This window comes from Callorhinus ursinus, unplaced genomic scaffold (assembly GCF_003265705.2).
Source record: "Callorhinus ursinus isolate GAN/ISIS: 27379988/994484 unplaced genomic scaffold, GSC_fseal_2.0 scaffold6, whole genome shotgun sequence".
In the NCBI taxonomy this organism is placed as follows: Eukaryota; Metazoa; Chordata; class Mammalia; order Carnivora; family Otariidae; genus Callorhinus; species Callorhinus ursinus.
This window is the reverse complement of record NW_027397068.1, coordinates 7,876,612-7,892,942: the sequence shown is the minus strand read 5'-3', so window position 1 is coordinate 7,892,942 and position 16,331 is coordinate 7,876,612. Positions and strand designations below refer to the sequence as shown.

The following is a 16,331-nucleotide window of genomic DNA, read 5'->3' as shown; positions in this document are numbered from 1 at the left end:
TTTATTTATTTGAGAGAGAGAGAGAGTGAGCACAAGCCGGGGGAGAGGCAGAGGGGGAGAGAAAGGGAGAAGCGGGCTCCTGATGTGGGGCTCGATCCCAGGACCCTGGGATCATGACCTGAGTTGAAGGCAGACGCTTAGCTGACTGAGCCACCCAGGTGCCCCTATCATGTTTTTTTCTAAATACAGGTGTTGTTTTTGGGTTATTGTGTGTGTGGTTTTTTTTTAAAGATTTTATTTATTTGACAGAGAGAGGCACAGTGAGAGAGGGAACACAAGCAGGGGGAGTGGGAGAGGGAGAAGCAGGCCTCCCGCTGAGCAGGGAGCCCGATGCGGGGCTCGATTCCAGGACCCTGGGATCATGACCTGAGCTGAAGGTAGATGCTCAACAGGCTGAGCCACCCAGGTGCCCCTGGGTTATTGTGGTTTTAGTTGACTTTGTTCATTGCATTTCCAAATCTATGCGAGAATGAAATGAGGTGCTAATAATAGCAGTTAACATTTTTGGGGTGCTCACTCTGTGCTGTACACTCTACAGAAGTGATTTAAGTGGATTATTTTATGTTATGGGTACAGTTATTTTTATTCTAAGCAACTTAAGGCACAGTGAGGTTATTTGCTCACGTTCACTTAGTAAATGGGGGAACTGGGATTGGAATAGGCAGTCTGACCCAAGTCATTCTGTAAACCATTACTTTGTACTATTCAATTTGGTGGCCACATGTATCAATGAAAATTAAATTATATTAAAATTTTAGTTCCTTACTTACAATAGCCACATTTCAAATGATCAGTAACTACATGTGGTTAATAGCTTCTCTATTAATGCAGATAATATAAAACATTTTCAGAATTGCAGAAAGTTCTGTTGGATAGTGCTGTCTGTATTGTTTTAGATCAGGACAATTGGTAAATATTTGAGAGACCTAAAATTGATTATAAGTTTTATGAAATACATTATTTCTGTGACATTTTAAAAATAACTGCATTATTTTTTGAAATTTGTCAGCTCTGTGATTCTGTTGTAGAAAAATTATTTATTAGATAACTTCATAAATAGGTAAAATTTATCCATCTCTTAAGGAATTTAAAATTAAAATGTGGGATAAAATATGTTAATAGTGATGTTAAGAAATGATTATTAAGACTGGAATAATTTCTTATAGTAGTTTATAAAATTATTTATTACTTATTGTGTATTCATTCAATTTACAGTTGGGCATGAGCCTGAACATTGGTCTGTCTATAGAAGATATCTAGAATTCTATGTACTTGAATCAAAACTAACAGAATTTCATGGTATGTTGTTTTTGTGTAAAATGTTCCATTTTCGCATTAGCTTTCTTGAAGAAGCTATTGAACTAGATTAATTTTTTGATTTTAAGTAATTATACCAAGAAAATGTGACAGTAACACTTGTGCACACTGCTGTTCATAATAGGAATGAACTTTTTATCTTATTTCTGGCTTATATATATATTTTTATTTATGTTATGGTAATCACCATACATTACATCATTAGTTTTTGATGTAGTGTTCCATGATTCATTGTTTGCATATAACACCCAGTGCTCCATTCAATACGTGCCCTCTTTAATACCCATCACCAGGCTAACCCATCCCCCCACCCCCTCCCCTCTAGAACCCTCAGTTTGTTTCTCAGAGTCCATAGTCTCTCATGGTTTGTCTCCCCCTCCGATTTCCCCCCCTGCATTTTTCCCTTCCTGCTATCTTCCTTTTTTTTTTTTTTTAACATATAATGTATTATTTGTTTCAGAGGTACAGGTCTGTGATTCAACAGTCTTACACAATTCACATAGCACATACCCTCCCCAATGTCTGTCACCCAGCCACCCATCCCTCTCACCCCCCACCACTTCTGGCTTATATTTTTAGTTTTTACAGTGCACATTTATTGCTTTTTAAAATAATAATGTTAAAAATTAAAAGATAGCTATTCTTTAACTGTATTTTAGAAAAGATTCTCTTTCCAGTTGAATTTTTGTTTATCTCGATGTGGCAGAGAATTTAAAACAGGCATTTCAGAGTTGCTCTGTTCTTTTGCCATCTTTCTAGATAAACATGTTTGCTCTGCATCATGGCAATGTTTTGATTTAGCTCTTAGATATGGAAACAAAACTTGTAGTATAATATTTCTTTTAAGGATAGATTAGTCAGAAAAGGGAAACACTTCCTTTTTAGTTCTTCCCCTCACCTTTCAGTCTCTTTTATCATCCATTTATTTTAGTTAATGTCAGGGATGTAGTTATGAAGTATTTACAGTCATTTTGTATGTAGATTCGTGAGTTTGATTTGTGTATTCTGAATCTTTTTATTTTATTTATTTATTTATTCATTTATTTATGAGAGAGTGCAAGCAGGCACGTAGGTGGGGTGAAAGGGGCAGAAGGGGAGAGAGAGAATCTTCAGCAGGCTCCATGCCCAGCATGGAACCCGACGTGGTGCTCGATCTCACAACCCTGAGATCATGACCTGAGCCAAAGTCAAGAGTCAGACACTTAGCCGACTGAGGCACCCAGGTGCCCATGAATCTTTATTTTAGAGAAGCTTTGTGGAGTGTCCCTGATCCAAATTCAGGTTGGTTCTGAATTGAGAAGGACAGGAACCTTTTTTACCCTTCTTTACTAAGAGCAAAGCCCATGATAAGGAGATTATAGGATGATAAAAAATACAAGGTCCCACTCCAAACTCTTTGCTTAGATTTTGAATTTGTACTTGTCTTTAAATGGTTTTCTCTTTGGGATGCCTGGGTGGCTCAGTCAGTTAAGCCTCTGCCTTTGGCTTAGGTCATGATCCCAGGGTCCTGGGATCAAGTCCTGCATCAGACTCCTTGCTCAGTAGGGAGCCTGCTTCTCCCTCTGCCTGCCGCTTATGCGCTCTCTCCCTGCTTGTGCGTGCTCTCGCTCTTTCACACAAGTAAATGAATAAAATCTAAAAAAGAAAATGGTTTTCTCTTTGTCTCTGCCAATCTTGTGCAGTACCATCCTTGTCTCCTTTCTCTGAGAACTTTTCCTTTGGATTTGGGGTTGAGAGAAGACATATAATCCATACTTTAAAGCCCTGGATCAACCTAAGTTGGTTGTATTCCCAACAATATTTTCCTTTTTGGTATTTAAATTTCTAAAGTCAGCCCTGTTTGAGAAAGCATGTCCATAGTTTGTTTTTTAAAGATTTATTTATTTATTTGAAAGGGAATGGAGGGGGAGTGGGGGAGGGGCAGAGGGAGAGAGAGAATCTTAAGCAGGCTCCATGTCCAATATGGAGCCCGATGCTGGGCTTGATCTCACCACCCTGAGATCATGACCTGAGCCAAAACCAAGAGTTGGATGCTCAACCGACTGAGCCACTCAGGTACCCCATGTCCATGGTTTTTAAATTTTGTTTTTAATCTTGTATAGTATTGGCAACATGCTACCTTTTTTCCCCATGAGAGAGTAGGTATTTTTCTTTTTTTTTTTTTTTAAATTTTTTAAGATTATTTATTTATTTGACAGAGAGAGAGAGAGAGAGAGAGAGAGAGAGAGAGTGAGAGCAGGAACACAAGCAGGGGGAGTGGGAGAGGGAGAAGCAGGCTTCCCGCCGAGCAGGGAGCCCGATGCGGGACTCGATCCCAGGACCCTGGGATCATGACCTGAGCCGAAGGCAGACGCCTAACGACTGAGCCACCCAGGCGCCCCTAGGTATTTTTCTTTGTAAGATTTTGTCTGAGAGAATCCCACAAACTTCAAAATAATCTCATAGTATTTTTCTGAGGCTTTTTTACTAGTATAGAAGGCTTAAATAAATCTGTGTCAACAAAGAGTTGGTGATCATTTTGGTTATCAGTAGACTCAGGTTCTTTGGTCTGGACTTCTGACTTGAAGCTTATGGATTTTGTCAAGATTATTTATGTATGTATGTAATTAATCTTTTTAAAAAAGATTTTATTTATTTACCTGACAGGGCACAAGCAGGGGGAGCAGCAGAGGGAGAGGGAGAAACAGGCTCCCCACTGAGCAGGGAGCCCGATGCAGGGCTCGATCCCAGGACCCCGGGATCATGACCTGAGCTGAAGGCAAATGCTTAACTGACTGAGCCACTCAGGTGCCCCTTGTCCAGATTATTGAAAAGATAATGCTGCATCTCTATAAGGGAGCACTGTGAATCTGAATTTGCCATAGTAAATTATAAATTAGGTTTTTAAAATAGTAGCAGAACATACTAATTACTTTCATGTATATTAATTTCAGGCACATTTCCTGATGCCCAGCTTCCTTCCAAGAGGATCATTGGCCCCAAAAATTATGAATTCTTAAAGTCAAAGAGAGAAGAGTTTCAGGAATATTTACAGGTACAGTACCAACTCAATTTAAAACGTTGCTAATCATAGCATTGTCTAATTGGTCTTTTTTTTCCTCTTGTGTATATATATTTTGTTTTACAGATACCTGTCAGTGTGAATTTCTAAAATTCTTTTAAGATACTTTTTCCATGTGAAAATGAATTATTGTGAAAAGTGTACTTTTTAGGGGCTCCTGGGTGGCTTAGTTGGTTAAGCATCCGACTCTTGATTTCAGCTCGGGTCATGATCTCAGGGTCATGAGAATGGAGCCCTGTGTTGGGCTCTACAGACTCAGCATGGAACCTGCTTAAGATTCTCTCTCCCTCTCCCCCTTCCTTCCACTCATGCACTGTCTTTCTCAAAAAAAAAGTATACTTTTTAAAAAAGCTCATAACCAATGAAATAGCAGATATTTTCTTAGAAGAAGAAAAATTGTATGTTGAGTTTAGTTTAAAACTTTTGGTGTGAGAAGATAAAGAAAAACTTGTTAAAGATGAAATGCATTCTAAGTATACTGGGTAGTTTTTTTTGTTGTTCTTGTCTTTTTTTATTTAAAGATTTTTTATTTTTAATTTTATTTATTTGACGTAGAGACAGAGAAAGAGGGAACACAAGCAGGGGGAGTAGGAGAGAGAGAAGCAGGCTTCTGGCTGAGCAGGGAGCCCGATGCGGGGCTCGATCCCAGGAACCTGGGATCGTGATCTGAGCTGAAGGCAGACGCTCAACCGTCTGAGCCACCCAGGTGTCCCTCTTGTCTTTTTTTAAAAAAATTTATTATTTTTTTAAAGTAATCTCTACCCACAACGTGGGTCTTGAACTCAAAACCCCAAGATCAAGAGAAGCGTACTCTACTGACTAAACCAGCCAGGTACCCTTTTTGTCTTGTTTTCTGTTTGATTTTGTGTTTAGCACTTCTGAACTTGTGAATCTTCCCTCCCGTTTTATTCCTCAGTTTTTTTCTTTTGCAATTTGTAGATGTTTTTCCAGTTTCTTGGGATCTCCTGATTCTCTACTAGTCACCACTTGGAAGTGAATTTTATTTTTTTTTCAGTGTGTGCACAGTGTTATGTAAACAATGTAATTGGTATGTTATTTCCATTGTTAGTACAGTTAGCCGAAATCAAGAGTCGGATGCTTAACTAAAATTGATTTAGACTTCTCTAAAATTAATGACCATCTTTCTTTAATAAAGTGCATAAGACCAAAAAGTGGATAGGTTTTTTTTTATTGTTGTTGTTAAAAAAAAATCTTTATTTGGGCATGGAATTTTGTAGATTTTATTAAGTAAGTGTTAATTCAGTTAAATTTGGATGCCTCCTTGCCCACAATAAGTACTTTTTAAATTAAAAATATTCATCAGTGTAAAGGGATATTTATATTTTATATCTTGTATTTGAACGGTTGAATACTTCAACCCAGAAAATACTTATTATATAATTTTTTTGGTAGTGTGAAAATTGAAATAACTATCAACTACTGCAAGGATATTTGAATGTAGTATATAGTAGTGTTAGCCTTTGCCTTTGTTTGTACCATTAAACCATTATTTGAATGAACTAAATCTTTCTAAGAACTAGAGCACCACATTCTAGAAGAGTATTTTCTGGTGATAGGGAGGTAAAGATTTCATTTCACTGGTATTTCATTTATACAGATTTCTGCTCATAAAGTTTTGTAACTGTTTCAAGTTACAAAACAATATTAGGTAAGACTGGGTTAATTTTGGCTTTAAAAAGTCAGTTTACTTGTAAGAAAATAGTGTTGCAAGAACAGACAACAGATTTTCCAAGTTATTTCACATTTTCACATTTAGTTTTCTGCAAAACCCTTTGTACCAACTTCTTTTAATTATCAAGAAAGTTAATATGATATTGTAGTACTTGTTTAATTGTTGAGAAACAGAGACGATATTAGCTAGTGTTTAATCTTCCTTCCTGTGTATCAGGTACTGTACTAAATGCTTTATATAACAATGCTGTGAAGTAAGTAGTATTATCTTCATCTTACATTTGAGGAAACTCTTATGTAATTTAGGAATTTAGTTTCTAGGGACACCTCACTGGTAAGTAGAAGAGCCGGAATTCAAACCCTTCCATGTCTGTCTATAGAGGCTAAGGTCTTAGCTGCTGTGCGATACTGTTCTTTCTACAAATGTAGTTTTGTTATTCTGAATATAAAATAGCTTTTGAGGGTTAAAAAAATTTTCATTGATGTTCTTACCATTTTAGTATAGTTTTGATGACCCTTTTAAGCTACCCCCCCTTTTTTTTCTTTTTTCATTCAAGAAACTTCTGCAGCATCCAGAACTGAGTAATAGTCAACTTCTGGCAGATTTTCTCTCCCCCAATGGTGGAGAAACACAGTTTCTTGATAAGATACTACCAGATGTAAATCTTGGTAAGTCAATTTAAAGAATCATGTATATGAGGATAAACTGAAAATAATCAGCATTTTCAGATTAATTTAGAGGAATAGTTTATATAGTGAAGCCACGAGTCAAATTCTAACAGACTTCTTATATGCTGTTAGAGGAATATAAATTGGAAACTACTTGGAAAAACAGTTTGGTATGAAACTGAATGACTCAGCAGTCCCTCTCTGAAATATATACTCTAGAGAATCTTTTATTCATATTGAAGAATGTTCATAGCATCATTGTTTTTATAGCCAAAACTGGAAATAATACAAATGTCATTACCAATAGATTGACAGATAAATTGTGGTAGATTCATAAAATGAATACCTATAGCATGTAGCTATTTGCAACAACATTGATAATCTTAAAAGCGTGATGTTGAATGAAAGAAGCAAGACACAGAAGAATATATACAGCATGATTTCTTTTATATAAAGTTCAGTATAGACCACAGTAATATAAGCAGGCAAGGTTTGAATAAAATTGTTAAAGATAATAATGGAAGTAAAACAATATTTCTAAATATATTTTATATAATCTTAAGTACATATAGAACTAAACAAATGAATTAAATATTACAAATAGGCATTTGGCTATTATTTGTATCTCTTCAAATTAATACATTTAGTTGAGCCAAAATACTTGATGTTTGTGCATGGAGGTTTTCTTATTAGGGGAAAATGTGAGGACATTATATACTTGGTTATATATGATGTCTAGGAGACAGAATTGGGTAGACCTGGTTGCTGACTAGGTTTGACTGAAGGAGAAGAAATGGTCAAAGATGACCCAGGTTTCTGTTTAAACAATTGGTGGGATGCTGTTACTTGCTGAGATGATGAATAAATTAATAGCAGTTCTGAACTTGTTGGGTTTATAGAATCCAGTTAAAGAAGCTTTGTAAGGCAGGAGAGGCCAGGAGGTAGGCAAGGAGTAGAGATGTAAGTGTTGTTTGAAATCAGATTGAACAAATAAATTGTCTCAAGAAGAGCATGTAGAAGAGACGGAAAAGAACAGGATGAAGCTCTGTAGTTTAAGGAACTTGGGCAATCCTTTTTTTTTTTTTAAGATTTATTTGAGAGAGCGAGCGAGCAGAGGGAGGGGGAGAGAAAGAATCCTTAAGCAGGCTCCTGCTGAGTGTGGAGCTTGATGGAGGGCTCGATCCCAGGACCCTAAGATCATGACCTGAGCCAAAATCAAGAGTCAGATGCTTAACTGACTGAGCCACCCAGGTGCCCCAGGCACTTGGGGAATTCTAAGGAGGGAGGCATAGCTTATGGGGGTAGCAAAGGAGAAATAGTCTGATAGGAGAGCGTTGGGTGGTTTTCATGTTGTAAAACAATCTCCCATTTTAATTTGTTATTATGTCTCTTGCTTTACTGTAAGTCTACTTTTTTCTAAATTGAACTGCAAGAAATTTTAGGTTGCATTTATCAATTTTGACTAATTTTTATAGGCATTTCTAATGTTTGAGAAAATCTCAAGATGCTTGTTGGTATTTTAAAATAAGGGAACCTAGAGATGAGATCAAGAAGAAATTTTGGCAAACAGGATTAGAATATGTATTCTTAATCTAAAACTCAGAATATAAGCTATTTAAATAGTGTGTGTGTATGTTTTTTTTTTTTTTTGTAAATTTTAGAGTGAGAGAGCGTGTGAGTGGAGGGGAGGGAGAGGGGGAGAGAGAGAGAGAGAGAGAATCTTAAGTGGGCTCCACTCTGAGTATGGAGCCTGACATAGGGCTCAGTCTCATGACCCTGAGATCATGACCTGAGCCAAAATCAAGAGTTGGACACTTGACCGACTGAACCACCCAGGTGCCCCTAAATAGCCAATTTAAATGTTGTAGCAGTTCTTAAAACTTTTTTGACTGACTTTTACATGCTTTTAGATATCTTTATATATTCATTATTTAAAATCTTTTGAAAACATTTCTTATGGGCAATTTCAAATATACACAAAAGTAGAGAATTTTGCATAATAAACCTCTCACTCTATTTCAGCAGTTACCAACACTTGGCTTGTTCAGTCCCTTACCCACCCTCCCCAATCCCACTGTATTATTTTAAGTAAATCCTAAATGTTATATCTATAGTTAAGAATACCATATTTATTGTAAATTTCTATTGAATGTGAAATGGCAAAGTATAAATTTTTTACTGTTTTACTTTTTACTTGGCTGTTTAGTATTTAAAATTACCTAGTGAAGGGGTACCTGGGTGGCTCAGTTGGTTAAGCATCTGCCTTCGGCTCAGGTGTGATCCCAGGGTCCTGGGATCGAGCCCCATCTTCGGGCTCCCTGCTCAGCAGGGAGTCTGCTTCTCCCTCTCCCTCTACCTGCCGCTCTCCCTGCTTGTGCTCTCTCTCTCTCTCTGTCAAATAAATAAAATCTAAAAAAAAAATAAAATTACCAAGTGAAGTATACATGTAAGCAATTATGAGATATATTATGCCTTCATAAAATTAATATTTTACTTTTAATTGCAGGGAAAATTATAAAGTCTGTTCCTGGAAAACTAATGAAAGAGGTGAATAAGTGATTTATGTATATTCTGTAACATGATAGTTGTAAGCATATTTAAATATCAGTGAATTTTAATGGGTTATATGATTATTAAAAATCATAATCTTGATTTTTGATTTTCATACCATGATTTCTGTGTTACAACAGAAAGGTCAGCATTTGGAACCTTTCATCATGAATTTCATTAATTCTTGTGAATCTCCAAAGCCTAAACCAAGTAAACCGGAACTGACCATTCTCAGCCCTACTTCAGAAAACAACAAGAAGGTACTGCGTATTGCCTTAGAGTCATAAAGTTTGAAGTTGTCCTACTTGAGACTTTTCCATTATAGGGAGCATCATGTGTTAATGAAATGAATAGGACTTATATCCTTTATGTGGAAATCAGTTGTACAGTATAAGGAGGGTATTTTATGTAGTTTCTTGCCTCTTTACATTAACAGGTAAATGTTTCTTTAGATAATTGTATTTGTAAACTTCTGCCATTTCTGTATTTGGGGGATTTTTTTTTAAGGTGGTTTTCTTAGGTAGTAAATCACCAACTTCCAATTGATTTGATGTTTGTTTTGTCTCATTTCAATGGCTTATATAATATTTAATCCATTCATTAAGCAGGTATATTATCCTGTGCCTACTGTTGAGAGTGCCAGGCTCTGGAATATAAAGATATATTTCCAGTTCGCAGGAAGCTCACTTTAGGGATTCCTGGGTGGTTCAGTCGGTTAAGCGTCTGCCTTCGGCTCAGGTCATGATCCCAGGGTCCTGGAATCAACTCCTGCATCGGGCTCCTTGCTCAGCGGGCAGCCTGCTTCTCCCTCTGCTTGCTGCTTCCCCCTGCTTGTGCTCTCTCTGGCACACTCTCTCTCTGACAAATAAATCAATGAAATCTTTAAAAGAAAAAAAAAAAAAGGAAGCTCACTTTAGTTCCAGAATAGTGCTCAGCATGGGGAGCAATGTGAGCTCAAAGGATAGCCCTCCCCCGCCTCCCAAAAACTTCACTTTTTTGTTATTAGTATAAAAGGTATCTTTTATATTTTTTCACTTTAATTTTTGTGTGTTGATTTTATAAATTCAATAACCTTGCTAGACTTGTCTTAATTTTAGTAATATATCTATTAATTCTTTTAGATTTACATACTTATATGCAAATGATGGCTTTGTTTCATTCATGGCTATGAACTATTGTACAAAGGGCATGATTTTGATGTTTCACCATTAAATCATGTAGTGTAGCTTTTTTCATAGATATTGTTTATAAATAAGGTTAAGGAAGTTTGTATTCATGTTTATAGGTGGACTTGGCCTATAATTTTTCTTTCTCGTTCTATCCTTGTCACGTTCTGGTATCAGAGTTATATTAACCTTTTTCTATTTGCTGGTAAAGTTATAATTGGAATTCTAGTTCTTTAAATAATTGGTAGAACTGGTTGTTAAAGTCACCTAAGCCTTGAGTTTTGTTGGTAGGAAGGTTTTTTTAAAAAACAACTTAATTTAATGATTATATAGTATTACTCAGATTTGTTGCATGAGTCTGTTTTTTTTCAAAGATTTTATTTATTCACAGAGAGAGAGAGTGTGCGTGAGCTGGGGGAGGAGCAGAGGGAGAGGCACAAGCAGACTGAGCTGAGTGTGGAGCCTGATGAAGGGCTTAATCCCATGACCCCAAGATCATGACCTGAGCTGAAACCAAGAGTCAGATGCCCAATCAACTGAGCCACCCAGGTGCCCCAACATGAGTCAGTTTTGATAGGTTTTATATATATATATATATATATATATTTTAAGGGGGGGAGGGGCAGAAGGAGAGGGAAAGAGAGAATCTTAAGCAGCTTCTACACCCAGTGTGGAGCCAAATCCAGGGCTCCATCTTACAACCCTGAGATCATGACCTGAGCCAAAATCAAGAGTCAGATGCTTAACCAGCTGAGGCACTTAGGCAACCCGATAAGTTATATTTTTCGACACATTTGTATTCTATCTAAATTTGAAATCTTTTTGGCCTAAAGTTGTTGTTTTTTCTGACATCTGTAGCTATGTCCCTTTTTATTTTTAACATTATTTGTGTCTTTCTCTTTTTTTTTTTCTTTTGATCAATCTTGCCAAAGATTTTGTCCTTTTCATCTTTTGGCTTTGTTGATCTTTACTGTCAGAGTTTTAGTTCCTTGATTTCTGCTATTTTATTATTATTACCAACAATAGACTTTTTTGCATATCCTGGGGGTAGGTAGGACTGAGGTTTAGTTGCACTTCATAATTTTTTACTATAAGTAATTTTCTGTATCTTGTTTTTTTCACACTGATTAGGCATTTCTGGTCTGTGACTGTTATTGTCCAAATAAATTTTGGTTAAAGCTCAATGTTCACATCTAAACACCCTTTAATTGTGAATTATAATCTGTAAGTCATGTTAGTTTTTAAATTAGCTATCATTAATATATATACATCTTTACATGTTTATTTGCTCCTTTTGGTATTAAAAAAACAAAGGTTTCTTCATGAATAACGAATTTTCTTTTGTGTCTAAAATTAATGCAGACTTTTGTGTACTATTTTGGGAGGAATATGTATTTTTTATTCAAGTTTGGGCATAAATACGAAACTTCAGAGGCAGAGCTTAACCTATCTGATAATTCTGTTTTGATTGGAAAAGTTTAAGTGCCTGTGCTCTGTGTAGACACTTTAGCTTTAGTGATTGTTATCAGGGGTAATAAACTACATATCTCTTTATTATTTCAATTTTTACTTTAGCTTTTCAGTGATCTGTTTAAGAATAATGCAAACCGTGCTGAGAATACAGAAAGAAAGCAAAATCAGAATTATTTTATGGAGATGATGACTGTAGAAGGAGTCTATGATTACCTGATGTATGTAGGTAGGTAAGGTCTGTGAGGTTACTGTGAAAACCTATTTTTCATTCATGTATCATTTCTTCTGTGATGCAAATTAATGCTCTTCACTATTGCCCCATTGTAACTTCTTTTTAAATTGAAGATAATTCTTTTATAAGAATTTGATATAATTGGTTTCGAACATATTAAAGTTCTTAGTGTTTACAAATAAGATATTGACCATTTGTGTTTTTTTTATACTGGAAAATGTTTGAAATAGCTGTTTATCTTAACAAAATATTCCATATGATCCTTCTCAGGACGGGTGGTTTTCCAAGTTCCTGACTGGCTTCATCATCTCTTAATGGGAACTCGAATCCTGTTTAAAAACACCCTGGAAATGTATACTGACTACTATCTTCATTGTAAACTGGAACAGCTGTTTCAGGAGCACCGTTTGGTCTCACTCATAACACTTCTCAGAGGTTTGTATTTTGTCATGTGTTTGTTTCATGTTTTATGTACTTTTGTGTCCTGTTTTTCATTGGTTTATTAGTATTTCTGCAATGAAAAAGTACTTTGTGTATAATAGGTAAAAATTCCAGCAACTACTTCTTTTTGTGTCTTTTTAGATGCTGTGTTCTGTGAAAACACTGAACCTCGCTCTCTCCAAGATAAGCAAAAACGAGCAAAACAGACTTTTGAAGAAATGATGAATTATATTCCAGGTATAATATTTAAGTAGTTTAATATAGATTAGCATTTCTTTGAGATCACAATGTATAGTAATTTTTTTAAAGATTTTATTTATTTGGAGAGAGAGAGCAAGCACGTAAGTGGGGGGGAGGGGCAGAGGAAGAGGGAGAGAGAGAATCTTAAGCAAACTCTGCACCGAGTGCCGAGCCTGATACGGGGCTCAATCCCACAACCCCCAGATCATGATCTGAGCTGAAATCGGGAGTTAGATGCCTAACCAGCTGAACCACCTAGGCACCCCTCACGATATAGTAATTATTGAAACTAATTTTTATTTTGAGTTATCATTTTAGAAATAGTATAAAGACCAACTAAAATTAACTCATTAGTTAAATAAAATTTGGTTTTTATGATATAAGCACTATGAACTTTAATACAGGCTTTTTCTACTTATGCAGTAGCCAGATTCTTTCAATAGCAACTTATAATCAGACTGATCAAAGTGATATGTTTGTGGGACAATTGGAATCCTGCTGCCCGTTATACTATGAGAAGAACTACAGTAGTGTTTATGAGTAAAAGATCAGAATTAATTCATTCTAAATTTACTGAGCACTTTCCACATGTCAGGCACTATGCAGAGAGCAAGGGATATAAAAAGTATACTTGAGTAATTCGGTCTAGCAGGAAGACAGGTATACATACAAAACATACATGTGATAGGCATGTTCAACTCACAGAGTATCTCAGAGGAGGAGAATGATCACTTCTTCTGTAAAGGAGGTAGCCTTGAGCCATAAGGTAAATGAATGGTAGTAACCTTTTATAGAGTGAGAAATAAAAGGAAAAAATGTTAAGGGGTCAAAACAGAGGATACTTAGTTTAGAATATTTTGAGTTGAAGTGCCTATACATTATTCAGGAGGAAATGTCTAATAAGTAGTTAGATATTCAGGTTTTGAAATTGGAGAAATGAATGGTAAAGGATGGAGATATGGGAGTTATGTGTAGTGGATAATAATGCCCAGAGAGAAAATATAGAATAAGAACTGAAGAGGCCTTTGGACTGAATCTTAGAGAATTCTCATCATTGAATAACTAGTCTCAGAATAGTCCTGCTGCTCTGTGTGAAGACAATTAAGTTAAATCCCTGGCCTGAATATAAAAGTGAATAAAAGTATTTGGGGCTAAGTCTTCTGTAGGTAAATGATGAAGTAATTTCTTACCTGTTTGTAATAGCAGTCCTTAGTGTTCATGGCTTTAACAGTCTTAGTTTTGATATTAGAGACAACATGGAAAGCCAGTGAATGTAGTAATTTGTTATTTTGCTAAGGCACAAATTTGAATCACATCTACTTCAAAACTTCTCTTTGGGGAGGAGTAATTTAGTGAGTAAACTAAGCATGTCTTTTTGTTGTCCTCTACCCTTCATTTCTCAGGAACTCATGAAGGATCTGAAAGGATCACTTATTTTTGTCCATTATGCATCATGCATCTTAATTGGAAAATTCTATGTAGTATTGGTGAATTAGGGGATTCATAAAGATCCATATTGGGCCACATATCTTGAAAATATCAAGGATCTACTATGCTTATTATAAATTGAATTTGGCCTTTGCCTTGTAGGGTTAGATTTATCTCCTAGAAGCAAACATAAGGGGAGAACTTTTCAAGGACATCATTAAGAGTTTTATTATGATGGGGGGGAGGACAAATATTTGAGCACTTTGTTTACTTAAGAATAATTTTATTTTCCTGTTTTGGGGAAAACGTTCAGAGATTTTTTAGATTTTGGACCAACTCTTTGGTAATAGAAGTGAAAAATGACAGCTGTGCAAACATGTATCAGAACTTTTTGGATCCTAAATTAGTGTTTAAACATTTCCCAAAAAGACTGTTCTGTAAGATGGTTAGTAATAATTATGAAAAAAGTACAAAAGTAAATTAAAGAGGTTATATTCATTGAGGAAAGTCTATGTTAAAAAATTAAACTTTTTTTCCTGATATTAAGATATTCAAACATTGTGAAAATATATAGAGTAAAAAGTAGAAGCCATCTTCTCCCTAATCAGTTTGGTGTTAATCCTCACATTTTTTCTGTCCATTTCTATACATGTGTGTACAAATGTATACACATAATTTTAGGATTTGATTTTATTTGTTTTACCTGAATGGGATAACACAATATGTGTTATTTTCCAACTGTCTTTTATCACTTAATAATATAAGTAGATTTCTTTACTGCAGCATTCTTCAGAGCTTGTAGTATACTTCTATGCAGTGTGAATCTCCAAAAGGAGGAGTTTCTTGACTATAGAAGCCTTTTTTCCAGGAGCCCCTTGCAGAACACTGGTTTAGGAAATGCGGATTTATAGTTTTTGTGTAATACCTGGGAAGCAGGGTGAAGATTTTGCTTCATGGTCCAGTTAATGATGAGTCACTTTATAATATGAAGTGTTTTCACCTTTGGCTTTCTCTTTTAGATCTGATAGTCAAGTGTATTGGTGAAGAAGCCAAGTATGAAAGCATCAGACTTCTGTTTGATGGCTTACAACAGCCAGTTCTCAATAAGCAGGTAAAATTCATTAAAGCAGGTTAACTAGTGTTGGCTAGGTTTTGTGAACGACACATAGTAGGGTGTCTGGTATATTATTACTTGTGAAGTGACACTATGTTAAATCAAGGCAGTGCACATCAGACGTTCAGGTAGGAAAAAAAAGAAAAAGTATTTTATCTGTTATTCTTTTTTGCTGATTATTTTTAAATTAAATTTTCTATTTTAATTTCAGTATAGTTGACATACAGTGTTGTATTAGTTTCAAGTGTACATTGTAGTGGTTCAACAATTTTATACATTACTCGGTACTCCTCATAATAAGTGCCCTCCTTAATCCCCATCACCTCCCCTCTGGTAACCATCAGTTTGTTGTCTCTAGTTAAGAGTTATTTTTTTTTTCTTTATAACATGAGTTGTTTTGACTTAAACAGATTCATTGTAGAAAATTTGGAACATATACAAAATTCATGAAATAAATATTTAAAAATTAAGAATTCCATCATTCAGATTACATAGAATAACCACAGTTAACATTATGTATGTAGTTCAGTCTGCACATATTTTGTTGAGATCTTAATATAACTAAAATTTTGTGTCCTTATTGTGTCTTTAACATTTATGAAGCATAATAACAAGCTGTACACATGCCTTCTCATTTAGAGGTAACTGCAGTCCTGATTTTTGTTTTTATTATTTTTATGGCTTTTGTCTAATGCCTTAAAAAAAATTTTTTTTTTGGTGCTTTAGCTGACTTATGTTTTATTGGACATTGTGATACAAGAACTATTTCCAGAGCTCAATAAGGTAACTGAGAAGCAACAGTTTTATTCTTTATGTTTTTGATGGTATGCTGACATCTGTTTTAATTAGGGACACAAAAATTAAGGAAACCCTTGGGGCTATGATCCTTTTAAAAATGAACAACCTTAATAAATGACTCTATATTTTCTTTTTTCAACATGCTTAAAC

General features: G+C 35.4%; 1 protein-coding gene across 5 annotated transcripts in view; it reads left to right on the top strand.

Moving 5' to 3' along the window:
• The window catches only part of SNX14 (sorting nexin 14), an 86,288-nt gene that overhangs the window by 64,121 nt on the left and 5,836 nt on the right, over nucleotides 1–16,331 (top strand). For all 5 annotated transcript variants that reach the window (XM_025862167.2, XM_025862160.2, XM_025862186.2 and 2 more), the window contains 10 exons: nucleotides 1,216–1,299; nucleotides 4,251–4,351; nucleotides 6,628–6,739; nucleotides 9,246–9,286; nucleotides 9,430–9,549; nucleotides 12,031–12,154; nucleotides 12,431–12,595; nucleotides 12,743–12,838; nucleotides 15,289–15,380; nucleotides 16,110–16,166. In XM_025862167.2, the coding sequence (XP_025717952.1) occupies nucleotides 1,216–1,299; nucleotides 4,251–4,351; nucleotides 6,628–6,739; nucleotides 9,246–9,286; nucleotides 9,430–9,549; nucleotides 12,031–12,154; nucleotides 12,431–12,595; nucleotides 12,743–12,838; nucleotides 15,289–15,380; nucleotides 16,110–16,166 (992 nt within the window). The remainder of the gene's footprint in view (nucleotides 1–1,215; nucleotides 1,300–4,250; nucleotides 4,352–6,627; nucleotides 6,740–9,245; nucleotides 9,287–9,429; nucleotides 9,550–12,030; nucleotides 12,155–12,430; nucleotides 12,596–12,742; nucleotides 12,839–15,288; nucleotides 15,381–16,109; nucleotides 16,167–16,331) is intronic.